The sequence below is a fragment of the Taudactylus pleione genome, unplaced genomic scaffold (assembly GCF_031769625.1).
Source record: "Taudactylus pleione unplaced genomic scaffold, aTauple2 ptg000125l, whole genome shotgun sequence".
NCBI lineage: Eukaryota > Metazoa > Chordata > Amphibia > Anura > Myobatrachidae > Taudactylus > Taudactylus pleione.
In genome coordinates this window covers 6,770,318-6,791,089 of record NW_028284527.1, presented here as the reverse complement: position 1 = coordinate 6,791,089, position 20,772 = coordinate 6,770,318, and the positions used below count along the sequence as shown (strand labels likewise).

At 43.3% G+C, this 20,772-nt stretch overlaps 1 protein-coding gene across 1 annotated transcript in view; it reads left to right on the top strand.

Annotated features, from left to right (window-relative positions):
* CAPN9 (calpain 9) overlaps window positions 1-20,490 on the top strand; it is a 158,120-nt gene extending 137,630 nt beyond the window's left edge. The window contains exons 16-21 of the mRNA XM_088472520.1: window positions 6,193-6,257; window positions 9,644-9,712; window positions 11,195-11,273; window positions 13,671-13,787; window positions 18,789-18,847; window positions 19,957-20,490. Coding sequence (XP_088328646.1) covers window positions 6,193-6,257; window positions 9,644-9,712; window positions 11,195-11,273; window positions 13,671-13,787; window positions 18,789-18,847; window positions 19,957-19,983 — 416 coding nt within the window. The 3' untranslated portion in view covers window positions 19,984-20,490. The remainder of the gene's footprint in view (window positions 1-6,192; window positions 6,258-9,643; window positions 9,713-11,194; window positions 11,274-13,670; window positions 13,788-18,788; window positions 18,848-19,956) is intronic.
* Window positions 20,491-20,772: the final 282 nt, after the last annotated feature.

Below are 20,772 nucleotides of genomic sequence, written 5' to 3'. Positions count from 1 at the left end.
ATCAGCTCTCACTTCCTCTTTTGAAATATTTCTGGTCAACCTTAAAACCAATCACATGGACGTGAAGGCAGTGCTCAAAGTGTGTCGGCATGTAACGGTATGACATACTGGCACTTCAAACACTAAGCATTTTTTTTTTCTAGTAGCTGCAGAAGTACGGGGCCCGCTGGGACCTTACCGCCAATTGGATCATCATTGATGATCCGCAGCGCTGGCAGCCATCAGACTGACAGCTGTCAGCGCTGCCACCTCTCCGGGATTGCCTCGAACAGTGCAAACTGTCAACAGCAATCCCACTGTCAGCAGCACTGTCAGCCACTGCCTGGCGCCGCTGAGGAGTTGATGTGGTAAGTGCCACCGGCTTGGAGAGGGGACCTCTTGGAGTTTTCTCAGTGGCCAGTCTCTCTGCCACCGGCCGGACTGCAGGTGTACCTGCACTGTAACCGGACGCTGCCTCCTCCATCAGTGTCCCGGAGAGCTGGAAACACTTCCTGTGTGTTCTCTCCTGACCATCCCCTGCCCGGACACACCTGCAGCCCCAGGAGACAAACATTCATCATCTGCATTCTGCACACAGACAGAGCACAGATACAGCTGCCCAGACTCTGTCCCACAACACTGCTGCCCTCCTTACACTGTACCTAGGTAAGTGCAAATGGTGTCAGTGTTACTGAATTGTTCTATTACTTACCACCTTCCTTATACTGGACCTACATATGTCAATCTGTGCCCTGCAATTACTACCCACAGACCATCACCCTCTGCCTCCATCTGTCACCCTCTACCCATCACTCTTTGCCTCTCCCTATCAACCTCTGCCTCATCATCACCCTCTGTCTCTCCCATCACCCTCTGCCCATCACTCTTTGCCTCTCCCTGTCACCCTATGCCACACTGTCACCCTCTGTCTCTTCCTGTCACATTCTGCTCATCACTTTTTGCCTCTCCCTGTCACCCTCTGCCTCTCCCTGTCACCCTCTGCCCATCACTCTTTGCCTCTCCCTGTCACCCTCTGCCCATAATTTTTTACCTCTCCCTATCTCCCTCTGCCCATCACTCTTTGCCTCTCCCTGTCACCCTCTGCCCATCACTCTTTGCCTCTCCCTGTCACCCTCTGCCCATCACTCTTTGCCTCTCCCTGTCACCCTCTGCCACTCCCCGTCACCCTCTGCCCATCACTCTTTGCCTCTCCCTGTCACCATCTGCCTCTCCCCATCACCCTCTGCCTCTCCCTATCACCCTCTGCCTCTCCCTGTCACCCTCTGCCCATCACTCTTTGCCTCTCCCTGTCACCCTCTGCCTCTCCCCGTCACCCTCTGCCCATCACTCTTTGCCTTTCCCCATCACCCTCTGCCTCTCCCCATCACCCTCTGCCTCTCCCTATCACCCTCTGCCTCTCCCTGTCACCCTCTGCCCATCACTCTTTGCCTCTACCTGTCACCCTCTGCCTCTCCCTGTCACCCTCTGCCCATCACTCTTTGCCTCTCCCTGTCACCCTCTGCCCATCATTCTTTGGCTCTCCCTGTCACCCGTTCCTCTCCCGTTCACTCTCTCTCCGTCACCCACTGCCTGACATGCACCTATTTTGAGTAGCCACACCCCTTGTGATGCGTGAACACGCCCATTGTTTCCCCTTGCACCTTCAGCGCGCACTCATGTTGGACCTGACGCTTTGTTTCTGCTTGCACCACTGCCACAACTTCTACATTTTACATACCCCCACTGCGTAAAAGATCATTAAGTTGGCAGAAGTTTGTCACCACAGTGCTTTTACAGTCTGCTCATTGTTACAGGAATGCACCAGTAGTATGGGAAGAGTTTGGATCTGTGTGTGACAGTGCTGCAAATGTTAGCTTGTTCTCATGGCGCTAATAAGGATGCCAAAGTAAGGGACGAGGAAAATAAAGGATGAGGAAATAATTTCCAGTCTTCCTATTTGAAGATGCTCCTAGTGTTATTGATGTTGGTGGCTGCGGTACCAGGGACAATATGTATATAGTGAGCCTGTCGGCTGTGGCCAAGAGTTATGCCTCAACAGCACAAAGTTAGCAGGAAAGTGGCAGAGTTGCCTACCCTCCCGCATTTCGTAGGAGCCTCTTGAATTAAGGTGGGATCTCCTGCTACCCCGCAAAGTAGCCTGAAAGTAGCATTCCCTCTGCCCCATATAAAAATTCAGACTGTGCATGCACAAGTACAGAGGTGAAGGGGGCTTGGCCTGAGCTTGACTGCGTGAAGACGCAGGGGAGTACTCACCATGAATCACGGGAGGCAGGAGAGCAGTTGTTATTGGCCCGGGGGTCTCCTGGACCCGCCTTCCCCTGCACACAGACTGCTGGGAGAGACTGATGCTCCCAGCATTCCCTGGCCAGTCACTAAACTGAGGGAGGAGAAGCTGACGCTGGAGGAGGGAAGAGCTGCAGCCTGCATGAGACTGAGAGTGTTAGAGCTCCTCAGTGTAGCACCTGCCAAATCTATTCATGTCACAGTGCCGCAGGAGAGGAGAGGAGAGGGTGGGGGAGATCTATTTGTGTGTGTGACTCTGTGTGTGAATCTATGTTATGGTTACCCACATTCTGGCTGCCCCTTTTGGGAGAGAGCAGCCAGATCGACATGGCAGGGGCTTGTGGCCGGCACAAGGGGGCAGGTCATTTCTGTCATTTATGGGCAGAGCGGGGGCGGAGCCACACGATCATATCATTTTGGCCCTGCTACACAATGCCGATATTACAGGCATTGTGAAGTATGGGACGGGGCCAAAATGATGCGATTAAACAGCTGCGGGGGTTTCTCAGGTCACCGCGGGAGGGAGGGGGGGAAGAGGGGTCAGCGGCCGCAAGGCTTGCCTGCCTCTCCTGTGGGGGCTGGGAGCGGCACCCGATTTTCGGGTGGCTCCCGGACAAATCAGGAGGGTAGGCAAGTATGATCTATGTGAATGTGTGCGTGTGTCTATTAATGTGACTGTGTGTGTAACATTAAAGCTGTCCAGTATTTGTGGGCTTCATGCCTGTCTACATTATGAACATAGCATTCTTAAGGTTAGGGTTATTGTTAGGCTGGGATTCAAGGTTAGGGGTTAGGCTCAGAGTAGGGTCGTCATTCTCACCATTGACATGCATATTGTTGACAAGTCAGTGTTGACATAGAGTGTTGACAGGTCAAAAGATGAATTTTAGACCCTGGTAATATTCATAATGTTCAACATGTCAACATACGGAATGTCAACATTATGATTGTTGCACTGGTATCTTTGCATATAAATTATATGCATTATAATTACAGTGAATCTTTGCATATAAATTATATAGACCCAGTAATATATATATATATATATATATATATATATATATATATATGTATATATATATATATATTATTTTTTTCTGTTTGGTTCCATTTCCATCCCTTGTAAAGGAGTAGTGAACCAAGGTTGAAATGAGAATAAAGCATTAGACATGCCTACAATCCGGCCATTGTAGACGCAGGTTGATTGTAAAGGACAGTTACCAAGGGCTCTATTTACTACAATCCGCAATGGTAATGCAGATTGTAGTGTGATATTACCGACTGAATTCGCATTGCGAATTCAGGCAATATCACAGGGATTTACTACAAATCCTTTGCAGGGACAGAGCTTGTGAGAAAGCTCTGTCCCTGCCAATCCCCTCCGCATACTAGTCATGGTATTTTCACACAAAAAATACGTGACAAGTGCCACGGGCATGCGCCGACCGGCCGCCGCTGCTACCCCCCCTGGCGCTAAGCTCCGCCCCCATCACCAAGCCCTGCCCCCGCAATCGTGAACCCCCCGCTACACCCCTGCGACCCCCCCTCTTCCTTAATTACACTTACCTCCATGATCCGGGCTCCGGTGATGTCCTCCGGTCAGCTGACATCCCATACTGCACTGGGACCCTGTCAGGTGATGACCGGGCTGCAGTGCAGCATGGTAGACCAGCTGACCGGAGAGAGGACATCACCGGAGCCCTGAACTCCGGTCCCTGGATTCAGGTAAGTTTTGGGGTTTTTTACTTTTTTTTTTTTTTTTACTTTTTTTTACAGTGAATCAGCGTGTGGTCTGTTTAGGCCACACAGCTGATCACTGGGGCCGGCTCCAGGCTCTGCTCTCCCCGTCAGAGCGGAGCAGGAGTCCAGTAACCAGGGGAGACCCTGGATAATGCCACCTCCAGGTGGCGTTATTAACACAGGGCTTTCCCCGGTATTTTTTTACAATTTATTTTTAGTAACTTTGGTCAGATCGCATTTCCCATTACAATTATGGGAAATGCGATCTGCTTACTAAAAATAAGTGATACTTAGGGGTTGGAGTAGAATTTTACGAATTCTACTCCAATTGCCCTTTAGTAACTTTAGGTGAAACTAAAATAATGTGAAAAGGGTGTGAAAACACCCTTTTTCACTTTATTTTAGCAAAAATAATGTTAATAAATAGAGCCCTCAGTAACACAATGCACCTTTAAATGTGCAAATAGAAATCTATTCTGGGAATACATTTTTATATTACTGTTAGTGTTACACTTTTTATTCAGTAACTCTGAAATTGCACAGTTTATGGATTGAACCGTGGTCCGTACTGCCTTCTTACGCAACAGTAATAGGGATGGGATGTGTACATAATGTGAAAAACTTGTTACAGTATACAGGAGCAGCTGTGTATATTTTGCAGGACACATTTTTTTTTCCTCTACAACACTGCCAAATAATAAGTATACACTTGGAGCCGAATTCAATTTTAGCCGAGCCAGGATACTTTTTCGCAGCCCGGACTTTTTGCCTACTGCGCCTGTTTTGCAGGCGGAAAAGTATCGTGCGCGTGCCTGCTTTAGCCCATATTCAATTTGAAAGTGCGCAAAAACGGGACCCGGTGAAGCTTGAACAGGTGAAAAGTACTGTCAGAAATGGGGAAATCAGCCTGACACCCCCAAAAGATGCTCTGACATGGGGGTTCACTATGGTACCCCCCCAATTTGGCTTGCTGAAGGTATTTGGTGTTTTTAAATGGGCTCAATAGCTGCTAAATAGCGTTTTTCTATACGTGGTGAAGAATAGTATTCAGGAGTATTTCTTCTTGAAAATAACTTATCGCAGCAAATTTGGGGTACTTGAAAATGGGGGTCAGCATATTTAAAAGTTGCTAAAGTGAAGTTGAAAAAATCATGAAAAATCCACCTGCCGAAAACACCTACAATCAAAAAGACACTTGGGGCATACTTGGGGACCCCCCCCCCCAGAATCAAGTTCGCTAGTTTTTAACTTTGTACCCCAACTTTTTTTTTTTGCCCCCTTTTTCAAAGTCATTTTTGGGGTGTCCTTAAGTATTTTTTTAAAAAATGTTGACAGCTTACCTTTGGGGGACTGTCTGAAGGCTGCAGGGGGGTTCCCACAACGTTGCACCCCAAAACCCCAATTCTGCACTTTTTTCCGCCTGCTATTCATAGGCAAAACTTTTTCGCCTAGTACATTGCATTGACTTTCCGCCTAGGTGGAAAGTCTTTCAAATTGAATACGGGGTAAAAGCAAAACAGGCGAAAATTACGTCATCGGTGAAAAAGTATCGCTGATCCGGACTTTTTGCCTCAAATTGAATACGGGCCTTGGTTTCATAGCCATCATTATTATCAACATGTACTTGCACTTGCACCAACAAGAATGAATGTGATCCTTCTGAAATCAGACCGATCTTTGCATACATGCACCTCAGCATAGCCGGCAATTCCATCTACACTCCTCACTAAACTTGGCCAAGGTGCAACTGCCCCTTTACCACATAGTCAGGGTCATTCTGCAGTAAGTGGAGATGGGAATGAGTTACGTACATTCTTAAATCGCCTGTAGATGAGTAGACGCGGCTATGTAGCATGTGTGGTGCTGAAAAAAAGATCCATCTGCAACAGGAACTTAGGTGCACCTCTGTATCAGCTCCTTAATTACTTTATCTTAAAGTTAAATTAACTTAAAACTATTTTAATTTATTTTTCAATAAGACAAGGCTACTGGTAACTCTGAAAGATGCTTTCTCAAGGTTGTTGCTTGGTAAAGCCAAGCAGGAATTTTTATTATCAATATGGCTACACGGACTTCCACTGGTGTATATAGTACTAATGTATTGCTAATTATTAGCTTTTTGTTATTGCACATTTATTTTACATTTTATCTTTTGTGTTTTGTTTTCAGCAAAGAACATTAAATTTAAGGAGCTGGGCCTTCTGTCATGCATAAACATAATCTCTCTAATGGATGTATCCTTTAAAAAAGTTTATATAAGTATGGAGAGAGGGAAACAGGAGGAAAGAAAACAATGGTCAGCGATGGTGATTCATAGAGGTTATAGAATTAGGACATGACAATGTGCAATCAGTAGTTATGTTATAGACCTAACTCACTTAAAAAAGGGAATTTGCTGCTTCCACTATAGATAGAAAAATAACTGAGACAATGGACCTGATTCATTAAGGATCGCTATTACGATCGCAGCTGCAATTATGCACGCAGTTCCGCTGCAAAAATATGCTAATGTGTGTAGAGACGCCCACTACCGCTTTCTCATATCCGTAAGACCTCGCAGTCCTGCTTATACTACATCAGTAACATCAAGTAACATCAGACGCACAATTACAGAAGGTCTGACCTGTCTCATAAATTGCAACTCCCGTTGCACACAAGGCAGGATGTACTAACCTTGTGAAGTACATCCCGCCATGCTTCGCATTCCTACTGATCGCATATGTACTAATATATGCGATCAGTAGCGCAAAGGACAGCTCTTCCAATAAGAGCTGTCCTTTGAGATGTGCGCTGTGCCGTGGACTTCCGGGTTTATGCCCCGGGAGTCCATCTGCGCATGCACAGAGTGACGCGGCGGCCGCGGGGCATGCTGGGAGGGATCCGATCGGATCCCTCATAGCAGCAAAAGCTGGCGTTACCTTCCGCATCGGAGACCCGGCGGCCAGCTGATGATACGAAAAATGCGGGAAAACCCTGGAAACTGAGTTGTTACCGCTTTTTCTGTTTAGTACATCCCGCCCACAGAGAGTGCACAAGCTGCGAATGCTGTGGCAGTAGCTAATTTATGCACGCCAAGGAAACAGCGTTCAAACATTTCTCCAACCACTCCCCCGCCACAACCCCCAAATGCTGACGTCACGTCACTCACTCTGCGATGGCTTTGTATCTGCATACATGATCACAATACTGGCCTGCACATGCACACTGCGGTGCATACGCATGCGCTGTATGCACCATCGGCCGTTCTGCGTACGTGGTTGCAATTGCGATCCATAATAAATAAGGCCCTATAAGCACTGTTAGGAAATTGTACCAATGTATTTATTTCAACACTTAGGGCCTAATTCTGAGTTGGACGCTGCGGCGGCTGTGTGTGCGTCTTTTGTCATAGTCGTGTCTGCGACTTTATGCTAATGACGGTACAAAGCCCTTCCCTGGTGTACAGCCATGCGTCTGAATGTGCAAGGACTGAGTCGCCCACTTTCCACTTGGTACAGTATGTCTTTAGACACCACCATTGGTTGCACCATGGAAAGCTGCACCATGCTAGGAAAGCCCTATGCTAAGGGCAGATTTTATGTCTGAGTATGGCCTCCATATTCAGCGATATGTCCGTGACATTTCCATAACACTCCTATAAGACACAGCATCTCTAACCTCCCAGTCACCACACAAGAACGCCCAATACAATTCTAATACATTTCAGAGACCGAATCATTACTGCAACTCAGAATCAACCTTTAGGGGCTGATTCTAATTTGGGAGCAAAGCGAAAACAAAAAGCAAATAAGTTTACACATGGGTAAATGATGTTTCACGGAAAATACTGGCTGCTTTTGCATGTAGCCCACAAATACTGCACAACTTTATTTGTACACTGCAATTTAGATGTCAGTTTGGACAGACCCCTCCTAAATGTAAATCTCTCTGCACATTTTACATCTGCCCCACCGGCACTGCAGCATGGATTTACAGATTGCAAAGTTGCTTGTTTTTGTTTTGCTCCCAACTCAGAATCAGCACCTAATGTATTTATAAAAAGACAGACAAATAAAAAATAATAATAAAAGCACTAAAACAATTAAAATGCGACAATTAATCCAGAACTAATGCCGGCATTGGTTTATTCACAGTTGCCGATACAGGCAGCGATGGAGCAATGGCGGGGGCCATGCTGCATTCGGTAGCATGGCCCTCGCTAATTATATCCCCTGTTGTCGCACCTGTATGCAGGGACGGCAGAGGATTTATCTTTTAAGAAATCCTGCAATAGTCAAATTGGAAATGACAAATAATAAATTTGAATAAACATGGAAAACTTGACTTACTGTAGCTTCAACACTAACGAGCGAATAATGAAACTGTCGGCTGGAGCTATTATACACAGCTTGCCCGGCCCTTTTCCATTTTTCTTAGATAGGCACAAATCCCTATATGGATGCATGATTTTGCGCAGTATGGAAATGCGTATGTAAAAGCCACAAAAAACTCAGAGGATGCCCTCAGAGAAGAGCTTGCTGGAAAGGGAGCAAATACATATTTTTCCAAAATGTGCAGAACTATAGACTTTCACCTTATCTTCCCATGTTCCATTTGACCTAAAATGTAACCATGTTTTCAAGTCAATTCCATGCCTAAGTTTAAAAATAAGAAGGACCATGCATATTTCAACCATAATTTGTTATCTTTCTTTAGAAATGGTATTGGTCTGATGCATGCCTATAATTTGTCATCTGTTGTTATTCCAACCACACCACACCACCAATCAGACCATGCCTACCAGTGGCAGATTTTTCCTAGGGGCTGAAGGACTGCAGCTTCACTCTTAAAATCTGTCACCCCAGTGACATCCTGGCATCGGCTTCCCATTGAAAGCACTCCCTGATTATCAGATGGATAGGCTGGACGTGTTTCCAGTCCAGACTGCAAATACCACAGAGAGTGCTCCAAATGGAAAGCTACTCCCCTGCTACAATGGCAGACCTAACTGTCTTCTAGAGGCTGCAGCTGATGCAGCCCCTAGAGGCTTGCTTGTTGATCTGTGTTCAAGTACAGATTGTGATCACGCTAATGCACACATTTCAGACCAGCAGACTAGAGGTAGGAGCCGTTGCTGATGCTTACTCCTCCTGAAATACAACCCAAATCTATCTTAGTTTGAATAGATTAACACATTATTTAAATTTCCACAAGGGCTTTCCGAAGACAAAAGAAACAACATGTCAAGGTAAAGCAAACTCAGCCAGAAGAGTAAGCAACATTTTTTGTAAAATATATATATATATATATATATATATATATAATATATATATATATATATATATATATATATATATATATAGTTATTGCTCAATTTAAATTTCCACAACAGTTTATCTCCTAGCTAATTAAGTACCATCCTGAATTTAAATGTAAAATTAAACATAGGATAGGAATAGCTGGCTCAGTTATCACTTAGAGGCATGGTTATTGGAAAACTAAAAATAAGAAGTTCATTGTCAAAACAATGTTGCTAGTGTTCATGTATTTATTTTTCTGTATTGTTTGAGGGAAATAAAATAAATTCTTTGAAAAAGAATATTGTTAATTGCATTTTAAACCTTAACATGTAATACACTAGGCTAGCGGCAATGGGAAGATTGGATTTGAAGAATTCAAAATTTTCTGGGAGAAGCTGAAAAGTTGGATTGTAAGAGACGCTTGAATCTTTTTTATATAACTTTTGTGAAATCAAAAGTATATAAATTGCTGAGCAAAGATATATAAATAGACACATTTTGATTATTGTATGGCATACAAAATAAAAAGTAAAGTATAAGAGGGATGCCAGATGTAGAAGAGGGCAAGGTGCAAATAACAGAAACAACAGTAACAGAAGCAGGCAAGCATAATCTTGGTGTGATTGGTATACAATGTACAGTAACAATGATATTTAAGCAGAATACAAAACACAATGTTTTTTTCATTGGTTGAGGTCTGCTCGCTCATAGGCTTAAAGAGGCAAAACCTGCCCCAAGCATATCAATTAATGGGCCGTCGATCAAACAGACAATATCAATATCAATATCATTAATATCAATTAATGGGCCGTCGACCAAACAGACAATAATTGGCTTACATATAGGAAAATGAGGTGCAAGATAAAATGTGACCACAACATTTTATTATAAACACTTTTTAATGGAGCTTACGGAAGATACTGGCGTGATGAGGTCATTATAACGAGACGAGCCTAAGAAGCTGCAGAGTATTGTTGAAACTAGTCTGACCGATCATACTCTTGGAAAATGTAGGTGTACTCATGTCTGTATCTTGTACTTTTTAAACACCCTTCTTTTTGTATCTATCTATCTATCTATCTATCTATATATATATATATATATATATATATATATGTACAGACACACACATATATTACACATATATATATATATATATATATATATATATATATATATACAGGTTGAGTCTCTCATATCCAAATATTCCGAAATACGGAATATTCCGAAATACGGAATTATTTTGGCATGACTGAGATAATGAAACCTATTGATTTTTGATGGTTCAATGTACACAAACTTTGTCTAAGGCACAAATTATTAAAAATATTGTCTAAAATTACCTTCAGGCTGTGTGTATAAGGTGTATATTAAACATAAATGCACTTTGTGTGTATATTTCGGTCCTATTCCCAAGATATTTCATTATGGTATGAAATTATTCCAAAATAAGGAATATTCCGATATCCAAAATACCCCTGATCCCAAGCATTTTGGATATGGGAGACTCAACCTGTGTATATATGTGTATACATATATATATATATATATATATATATATACTGTGTGTGTGTATGTATATATACTATATAAATATATTATATATGTCCAGTACGGTTTCCATAATAGGTCTCCATAAATTGTGGCACTCACCACAAGCAGTACGCTTTTATCATTTATTATCAACATAGTTCAGATGTGGTTGTAGTCATCATCAACGTTTCATTCCCGAAGGACCTTTGTGAAGACTCCAGTACAACAACCTTTTTTCATATGTATATACACCAAATGGCGTAGACAATTGTTCTTGCTATCTACAATCACAAATATTAATGTGGGTAATGCATAATGACCAGGAGAATTTCAGGTAAAATATGGTATTTGTGTTTCAGGGTATCTTTTTGAAGTATGACACAGATAAGTCAGGAACTATGTCTTCATATGAGCTTCGAATGGCTTTGAAGGCTGCAGGTAAACTCATTTTGTTTTTAAGTCAACAATTGATGCAAAAGAGACCCCTTAAGGAATACATTCATCTTGTTCTCATAAATGGCACCACTGAAACATTCATTGATGCTCCCATCATCATTTCCTATCTCATCTGTCATTACTATTTACTAAATGATTTTACAAAACAATACAAACCTGGAACAATTCATCTTCAATGTGACTACCAGGCTAATTTTCTTTGTTCACGTTATTATTGCTTCCACTCACTGCCTGTCACTGCACTGGTTTCCTGTTTCTTCAAAAATGGCTTCCTCTTATTATCATTTATTAATCAGCCGTCACAAACTGTACGCAGCACCAATAGATATTAAAATAAGTAAAACAGCATACGTACAATAAACCATCACACATGTACACCAGGAAAACATTTGTAGATGCTGTAATTTCACCTGGTACGTCTTTAGATGCCACCATTGGTTACACCATTAAAACTTGCACCAGCCCTATGGCAGGTACAGATTTCCCATCAGTGTATGGTCTCCAGTGTGAAGGATGAAGCTTCTGTGTATGCAAACACTTTAGCAACAGACGCACGTGCATCTCAATCACAACTGTGCCTTAGTGTGTACGCACTGTGTAATGCATGCGCTGTATGGGTCTTTATGGATATACACACAGTAGAACAAAATCGCTCAACTCTGTGAACACCGGCATTGCATGCACCTCTGAATCAGGCCCAAGGACAGGGAAGGACGAGCACCAAGCAAAGGTGGGGCAACTCGCTGTAAATGACCTTCACCTATCAATCTCTTAACACCACCTGGCAATTCCATCTCCAAAGCTTTTCTGGTGTTGCTCTTATACAGGGCTGTCAAGAGCATTGATGAGCCCTGGTAAAGGGTAGGGGTGTGCCAAATTTCAGAGGTGTAGCTGCGCTCCCTCCCCAAAAATTATTTTTAAATAAAGTAGGTTGGGAAGGGGGGGAGGCAGACTTGTCCCCCTCGTCCAGGGGGCTGATCTATAGAGGCAGGCGAATAGTGCCACCTCCTGTAGCACTTGCAGGAAAAGAGAGAGGTCTGCTCAATGGCAGCAACGTTCCTGGACCTTCTGCAGCCCAGTATGCAGCAGCGTGTGCTGGGCTGGGGAGAGAAACTGCTGCCACTGAGCACCTTCACTATCCTCTCTCTCCCTGCCCGATGTGCTACTGACTTGGGCCTCCCCTGGCCCCTCCAGCCGGTCTGGGCCCAGGGAGGGAGTATACAAGCATCCCCCTACCCCTTCTCTTAAACTCTGGAATTCACTCTTTTGGCCAATGAGACTAACCACCAGCAGTCAAATCTTTGTGCAGAGCCTAGAATTGCAGTTTACTCGTTATTACGCATTCCCTCTCACCATCTAATTTGTCTGCACAGTTTAAATTTGCCCCCTGAAATGCAATACAGTTTCAACAAATAGAATTGTTTGGTCTGGCTGGATTTACTCTTTAACTTTAAATCATACTTGCCTACTCTCCCAGAAATCGGGTGACACTTCGGCCACCCGGAAAAGAGGGCAAGTGTCCCAGCCGGTTACCTACCTCCAGACCACAACCCCCTCCCTTCCCCTGTACCCCACACACACCCACAGCAGGGAGGCCGATGACATGATTCTTGCTGAATCACATCGTTATGGCACCGCCCCCTGCTTCACAATGGCGGTAATCTTGAAATTGTGTTGCAGGGTGCGGGGCCACGATGACGCGATTCTGCGGTCACGACCCCCGCTCCTCCCCCACTGCCACGTTAAGTCCCCACCATGCCCCCTTTATGCTGCAACGTGCCCTCCCGCTGTGCCAACTGGAGGGGGCAGCCAGAATGTCAGCAAGTATGCTTTAAATTAGGTCCAGTATGTTCTCCCTTATTGTGCAGCACTGTAGAATATGTTGGTTCTGTATATAAATAAATAGATACTAGTAACGGATAATAGTAATAATAATTTATGTGTAATCATATGGTCACATAAATGTTTGCATGTAAGGTAGGCTATTTGGATTTTGAATTTTAAAAGAAAAGTGTGTTTTAGGAAACAAATACTACACAACAAAAGCATATAATGGTTAAATGAGTGAATATTTTTAAATTAAATGCTTTAACCCAGATTTTCCCAAACTCCACAATTACAGTCCAGGTTTTAAGAATATCCATGATTGAATACAGATGGTTAAATCAAATTGACTGAGGTAATAATTAAGTCAACATGGATATTCTTAAAACCTGGACTGTAACAGCGGAGTTTGGGAAACTCTACTTAGATAGAATTTAAAAAAATATATATATATAATTTCTTATAAATTTATTGTATAATAATAAATGCCTACTTTCATTGTAACTGTCGCTTAAATACAACTTAACACCCAAAAGTTTGTTTATCATTCTCTAGGATATCAGCTTAATAACATTGTGTTGCAACTGATCGTTTTGAGATACGCTGATGACGATTATCAAATAGAGTTTGACGATTTCGTGAACTGTTTGATTCGTCTGGAAAATTCTTGTAGTGAGTATAAGTATGCAGGTTATCTCTATGGTGAAAACGGGTAGGCCTGGGGAAGTGTAGTACTGTAAGAATTTTACCATATTATATAAGGGAGAGATTCCCCAATTTAGGCCTCAAAGTACCCTAACGGTCCAGGTTTTAAGGCTATCCATGGTTCAGCGCAAATGGGTAAATCAAAAGACTGAGGTACTAATAGCTCCAGCGCTATGTCTTATCCTGCATTGAAGCTGGCCAGCCACCTTTATCAACATGGCCACCAGGACATGTTACTGCTCGAGTGCTACACCGCACCCTTGTGTCCTCTTAGAGTGTGTAATGAGTACTGCACAGACGTGCAGCACATGTTCCTCTGGGGTGTGAGTACTGCTAAGCTACCATCGTACTCTCTTCCTACATACAGCAGGTAAAATAAGTATTGAACACATCAACATTTTTCTCAATAAATATATTCGGAATGGGGCTATTGTAATGAAATTTTCACCAAATGTCAGCAAAAACCCATGCAATCCACGCACGCAAAGAAATCAAACCATAGATGCCCATAAATTAACTTATGTGTAATAATGTGAAATGACACAGGGAAAAAGTATTGAACACATGAAGAAAGGGAGGTGCAAAAAGGCATGGAAAGCCAAGACACCAGCTGAAATCTATCAGTAATTAGAAAGAAATCCTGCCCCTTGTCAGTTCAAATTAATATAAGCTGGTTCAGTCCCAACTAATGGCCTATAAAAAGGTGTCTCAGTATCAAGGTGTCACACAAGAAATATCTCATGATGGGTAAAACCAAAGAGCTCTCTCAAGACCTTCGCAACCTTATTGTTGTAAAACCTACTGATGGCATTGGTTACAGAAGGATTTCTAAACTTCTGAATGTTTAAGTGAGCACTGTTGGGATCATAATCCGGAAGTATAAATAACATAATTTCATCATAAACCGGCCACGACCAGGTGCTCCTCGCAAGATTTCTGACAGAGGAGTGAAAAGAATTATCAGAAGAGTTGTCCAAGAGCCAAGGACCACTTGTGGAGAGCTTCAGAAAGACCTGGAATTAGCAGGTACAATTGTTTCAAAGAAAGCATGAACTCAACCGGCATGGCCTGTATGCACGCTCACCACGCAAGACTCCATTGCTGAAGAAAAAGCATGTTGAAGCTTGTTTAAAGTTTGCTACACAACATTTGGACAAGCCTGTGAAATACTGGGAGAATATAGTCTGGTCAGATGAGACCAAAATGTAACTCTTTGGATGCCATAATACACACCATGTTTGGAGGGGAAATGGCACTGCACATCATCCCAAAAACACCATACCAACAGTGAAGTTTGGAGGTAGGAACCTCATGGTGTGGGGCTGTTATTCAGCATATGGTACTGGCATACTTCATATAATTGATGGAAGGATGAATGGAAAAATGTACCGAGACATTCTTGATAAAAATCTGCTGCCATCTACCAGAATGCTGAAGAGAAAATGAGGGTGGACATTTCAGAAAGACAATGATCCCAAACACACAGCCAAGGACACTCTCAATTGGTTTCAGGGAAAGAAAATAAAGATGCTAGAATGGCCAGCCAATCACCTGACTTGAATCCAATTGAAAATCTATGGAAAGAACTAAAGATCAGAGTTCATAGAAGAGGCCCACGGAACCTTCAAGATTTGAAGACTGTGTGGAAGAATGGGCCAAAATCACACCTGAGCAATGCATGCGACTAGTTTCTCCATACAGGAGGCATCTTGAAGCTGTCATTACCAATAAAGGCTTTTGTACAAAGTATTAAATAAATTTGAGTAAGCGTGTTCAATACTTTTTCCTTATGTCATTTCACATTATTACACGTAACTTAATATATGGACATCTATGAGTCGCAGTGCACCGGAACGCCGGCACACACTTACCAGTTCCGGCGGCACTGGTCTGTGAGGGAACGGTGGGCGGGGTGTTCACCGGCATCTGCCGCTGGTCCCCATCGCTCCTCTCTCTCCCTGATGCAGGCGGGCGCAGCACCCTACGTGCGCGCGCGCCGTCCTGTTAAAGATTTAAAGGGCCATACACGCCCCTTTAGTGAGGTCACAGGAAGTGACTAGGATAGCCCTGCATATATAAGGGAGACTCTGGGAACACTCCAGTGCCAGAGTATAGGCTCCATTACCATACTCCAGTGTTCTAGTGCAATTCCTGTTATCATGATTCTGACCTTGGCTTGTTTGTGACTCTGATCTCATCTAACCCCCTGGTACTGCATCTGATATCTGGTTCTGACCACGGCTATCCCTGTGACCCGTTTACGTCTGCTCCCTGGTACTATCACACCTGTTGATATTGACCCGGCCTGTTGACTACGTTTATTTTTCTGCACTGCGTTCAGTGTACACCAGCACCTATATTGGGAAACCTAGCCTGAGGGCAGCGACCTGTGTGTCAGATGGAGCAAAGTCCATACCTTCTTGCGAGGGTCTGTGGTGAATACCGCCGGCACATTAGAATCCGCACTTCAGGCATAGGTCCAGCCAAATCCCTAAATACGGGTCGCATCCATAATCCGTCCGAGAGTTTGTGACAGAATACTCTGGCCTTAAAAGAAACATGGATGCCGCTGGTAATCTTTCACCTTGAGATTTATTAGAAAACCTCCTCACTAGAGTCGATAAGCAGGATCAAGATCAGGCCCAAATTATGCAGTGCCTTCAGACGCTTATGCAACAGGAGGGATCTGTTCAGTCACCTCCGGTACAACCAGCTCCACCTCCTGTGGTGTCCGTACAAGCTGCAGGTAATTCAGCGCCATTACAAATTCCGAATCCCACCAAGTATAATGAATATTCCCAAAGGCTGTCGAGGATTTTTGAATCAATGTTCAATTCAGTTCGAAGTCCAGGCTGCAAACTTTTCCTCCGAGAGAACGAAGGTGGCTTATATTGTTTTGCTGCTGTACGGATAGGCGTTGGCAAGGGCATCTACATTATGGGAAAGAGTTGATCCTATGATAAATAACAGTACTGAGTTTTCTCCTAGATTTATTGGGCCATTCCAGATTCTGCAAGTGGTAAATCCAGTGGCATATCACCTAAAGCTTCCTGACATGCTTAAAATACCAAATGTTTTTCATGTCTCCCTCTTGAAACCATTAGTTCTGAATCGATAATCAAAGCACGATGATCCTCCTGCAGCTTTTCCAGTAGATCATCAGGAGTATGAGATAAAACAGATTTTGGATTCTAGAATATCTTGAGGTACAGTCCAATTCTTGGTAGACTGGAAATTATATGGTCCAGAAGAGCGCTGTTGGATTAAGGCCTCAGACATTCATGCACCCCAACTTCTTCAGAAATTCCATCAGAAGTTCCCTGGCAAACCATTTGTGGGGTGTTCGGTGCCCACCCTTAGGGGAGGGGGTAATGTCATAGTACACCGGACACCAGCATACACTTACCAGGTCCGGCGGCACTGGTCTGTGAGGGGACAGCGGGCGAGGTGTTCCCGGCATCTGCCGCTGGTCCCCGTCGCTCCTTTCTCTCCCTGATCCAGGCTGGCGCACGTGTGTGTGCGCCGACCTGTTAAATATTTAAAGGACCATGCATGCCCCTTTAGTGAGGTCACAGGAAGTGACTAGGATAGCCCTGCGTACATAAGGGAGACTCTGGGAACACTCCAGTGCCAGAGTATAGGCTCCATTACCATACTCCAGCGTTCTAGTGCAATTCCTGTTATCATGATTTTGACCTTGGCTTGTTTGTGACTCTGATCTCATCTAACCCCCTGGTACTGCATCTGATATCTGGTTCTGACCTCGGCTATCACGGTGACCCGTTTACATCTGCTCCCTGGTACCATCACGCCTGTTGATATTGACCCGGCCTGTTGACCATGTTTTATTCTTCTGCACTTCGTTCAGTGTACACCAGCACCTGTATTGGGAAACCTAACTTGAGGGCCGTGACCTGTGTGTCGGACGCAGCTAAGTCCACACCTTCTTGCGAGGGTCCCTGGTGAATACCGCCGGCACATTAGACTCCGCACTTCAGGCATAGGTCCAGCCAATTCCCTATATACGGGTCACATCCATAATCCATCCAAGAGTTTGTGACACTATGGTTTGATTTCTTTGCATGTGTGGATTGCATGGGTTGTTGCTGACATTTGGTGAACATTTCATTACAATAGCCCAATTACAAATATATTTACTGAGAAAAATGTTGATGTGTTCAGTACTTATTTTATCTGCTGTATACCGCTTTTACATATCTTACCGCTGTTATCCTTAATAAAACTGCAAGCCTGGATGAGGACAAACTGCCTGGCCTAAACTCCATTTCACAATTCCACTGGTGCCTATTGTTAACCTCACAGGTTTTACGCCAATAGGACATATAAACAGTTTTGTATGCGACTAATTTGAAAATCTGGGTAAAAAAGGCAAATGAAGAAGTGGCCGTGCCATGCCTCCTGCCATGTATCGTTATTCCTTTGCAACATATGGACTGATCTAGTGTCCTTGACACACTGTGAGTGACTTTGTATGCAGCTACAATGTGGAGACAGACTTTAGGAAGAAGTAAGAATTGTTGCCAGTGGTGGAGCGTCTAAGTTGTATCAAGAGTCTTGCGCCACATGGTGCAAAAACCTTAGGTGAATAAGGGCAGATCTGTATAGAGCTCATTTGGTATAACCATTTCTTGGATCTTGAAAAGTTTATTGGGTTTTTTAACAATGAATATAGAATGCTAGATATATTTCTTTACATCAGTAGTCCAAGAGGAGGAATTTGAGGTTGAGACCATTCTTTGGAATATATCTCCTACCATTTGTTTGCATCACCTTCATCTGTAGCTCATGCAAGTTATTAATGTATTGCAATCCAAAGTACTATTTTGTTACTCCTGTATACAGTATATATTTACTTATGTATGTAGATAAATGTGTGTGCACATACTGTATGTATATGTTATTTTATTTCTATATAATATATAAACTAAATGTATTTTTCATTCCCAGGAGTTTTTAAAGCACTGAACAAAAACGCAACAGATACAATCAGTGTAAACCAAACTGAGGTAATAACAAAAGTATATTTATGTAGTCTCAGTAACTTATTTTACACAGAGAACTCTAGTGAGGGCTGTCGAAATATTGGGCGGGCCAGGATACTGGTGTGGGGTTGGGTATGAAATTCAAGCTGTCGGGATCCCACTGGTCAGAATACCGACAGCGGCATCCCGACAGCCAGAAACCTGACACCCACAGGAACGGAAGGTAAGTGGTTTCCTAACCCCTAACCTAACCCTCCCTTCCTGATGATTAACCCTAACCCCCCTCCGCCCCCCAGTGCCTAAGCCTAACCTTCCCCTCCCCACGCCCTAAACCTAACACCCCGTACCTGGTGCCTAAACCTAACTTCCCCCCTAGTGCTTAAACCTAACCTCCCCCTCCCTGCACCCTAATCCTAACACTCCCTCTCCAGTGCCTAACCCTAATCCTCCCCCTAGTGCCTAACCCTAACCCCGCACCTTAACCTCCCCCTAACACCTCAATACTTACCTTCGGGATGCCGACGGTCGGGATACTGGTGCTGGGATCCCGACCTGTCAAGATTTCGGAGCCGGTATTTAGACCGTCAGCATCCCGCAAACCGGGATGCCGACTACATCCCCTGGTGTGGCATGGCTACTGTCAGGGCCACAGCTGGTGTACATTGTTACATTGGAAGGCTTTGTTGCAGCATTGTGGAAGCATGATTGTGCCAACCTGCACTTCTACAACCCCCTACATTGTACTGGGCAGAGAGCATTTGTAAAGTGCACTAAGGGTTCTCACAACATTATACTTTACAGCTACAAAATAATGCTGGTGACAAGTCCACTTTTTAAACCATTTCATAATGTCCTTCTTCAAATGTATTAATAATACATTCTGAGTAGCTTGTGTTAGCCATACTGCATTCAGCAACTGGTGTGCCACTATGAGCTTTGGTATCCCACTATGAGCTTTGGCATGCAACTACACTTTCCTAAACTCTTCCAGCTTGTAAATTACTTTACTAAATTTTTAAGTTAATATAATGGAGTTTTCATTGTTATATATTGTATTCTTAGTATCTTACTCATTTCAAAACTGAAAATGGAGGCAATGATTTATATAAAGTTCTTTCTTCTTTTAATTTTAGTTCATCAGTCTCGCAATGAACATCTAAGGGGAAGTTGTGGAACACCAACCTACTGGCCTATTCATTCTTGTGCGTCATGAAATGTAGTTTTTGTATTGGATTAGGAAGATTCATAGTGACTGTGTGATGGTTAGCTTCAGTAAGGCATGTGCAGTGTCCTTTGCAAGAAAGTGAATGTAATCTTTAATACATAGTATTCTCAGGAAAATGCTATTACTAAATATAAAGACAGAAAATAAATGCTTCCCAGTTGCTCTAGGCAGACATGCAATAATTAATATAACGGTTCTGAACTTCAAAGTAGTTAGACATTATACTCGGCCGGCTTCTTTTTCACTTCATTCAAATAAAATATTTCACATTTTAATAAACATATTATTTTAAGAAAAAAGACTGTACTAAAGCATTTATAGCTGTTAAATGTACTTGGATGCATTATCTTTTACAAGCATATCTATCTAATTATATGGACCAGAATCTTGATGTATCTATTCTGATTTTCTTATATAAATCTTTTGAAATACATATATTATCCCAGATGGGTGTGTTTGTTGCCTAACATTTTCTGTCTTTGCATTATTACTACTTTGTGATGTGTAATTTTGTTATAACTAGCTGGGATACCCGGTGTTGCCCGGGCTGAAGACTGGACCCAGAAGTACACCTGCAGACTTTATTTGTTTACATTGTCCTTGCTTATAATCCCATTCCATTACTCCTGAAAAGGACCCCACTGCTTGCTATCATGCATGCAAACAGTGGTGTAACTATCATGGGTGCAAGGGGTGTGGCTGCTATGGTGCCTAAGATGCCTAT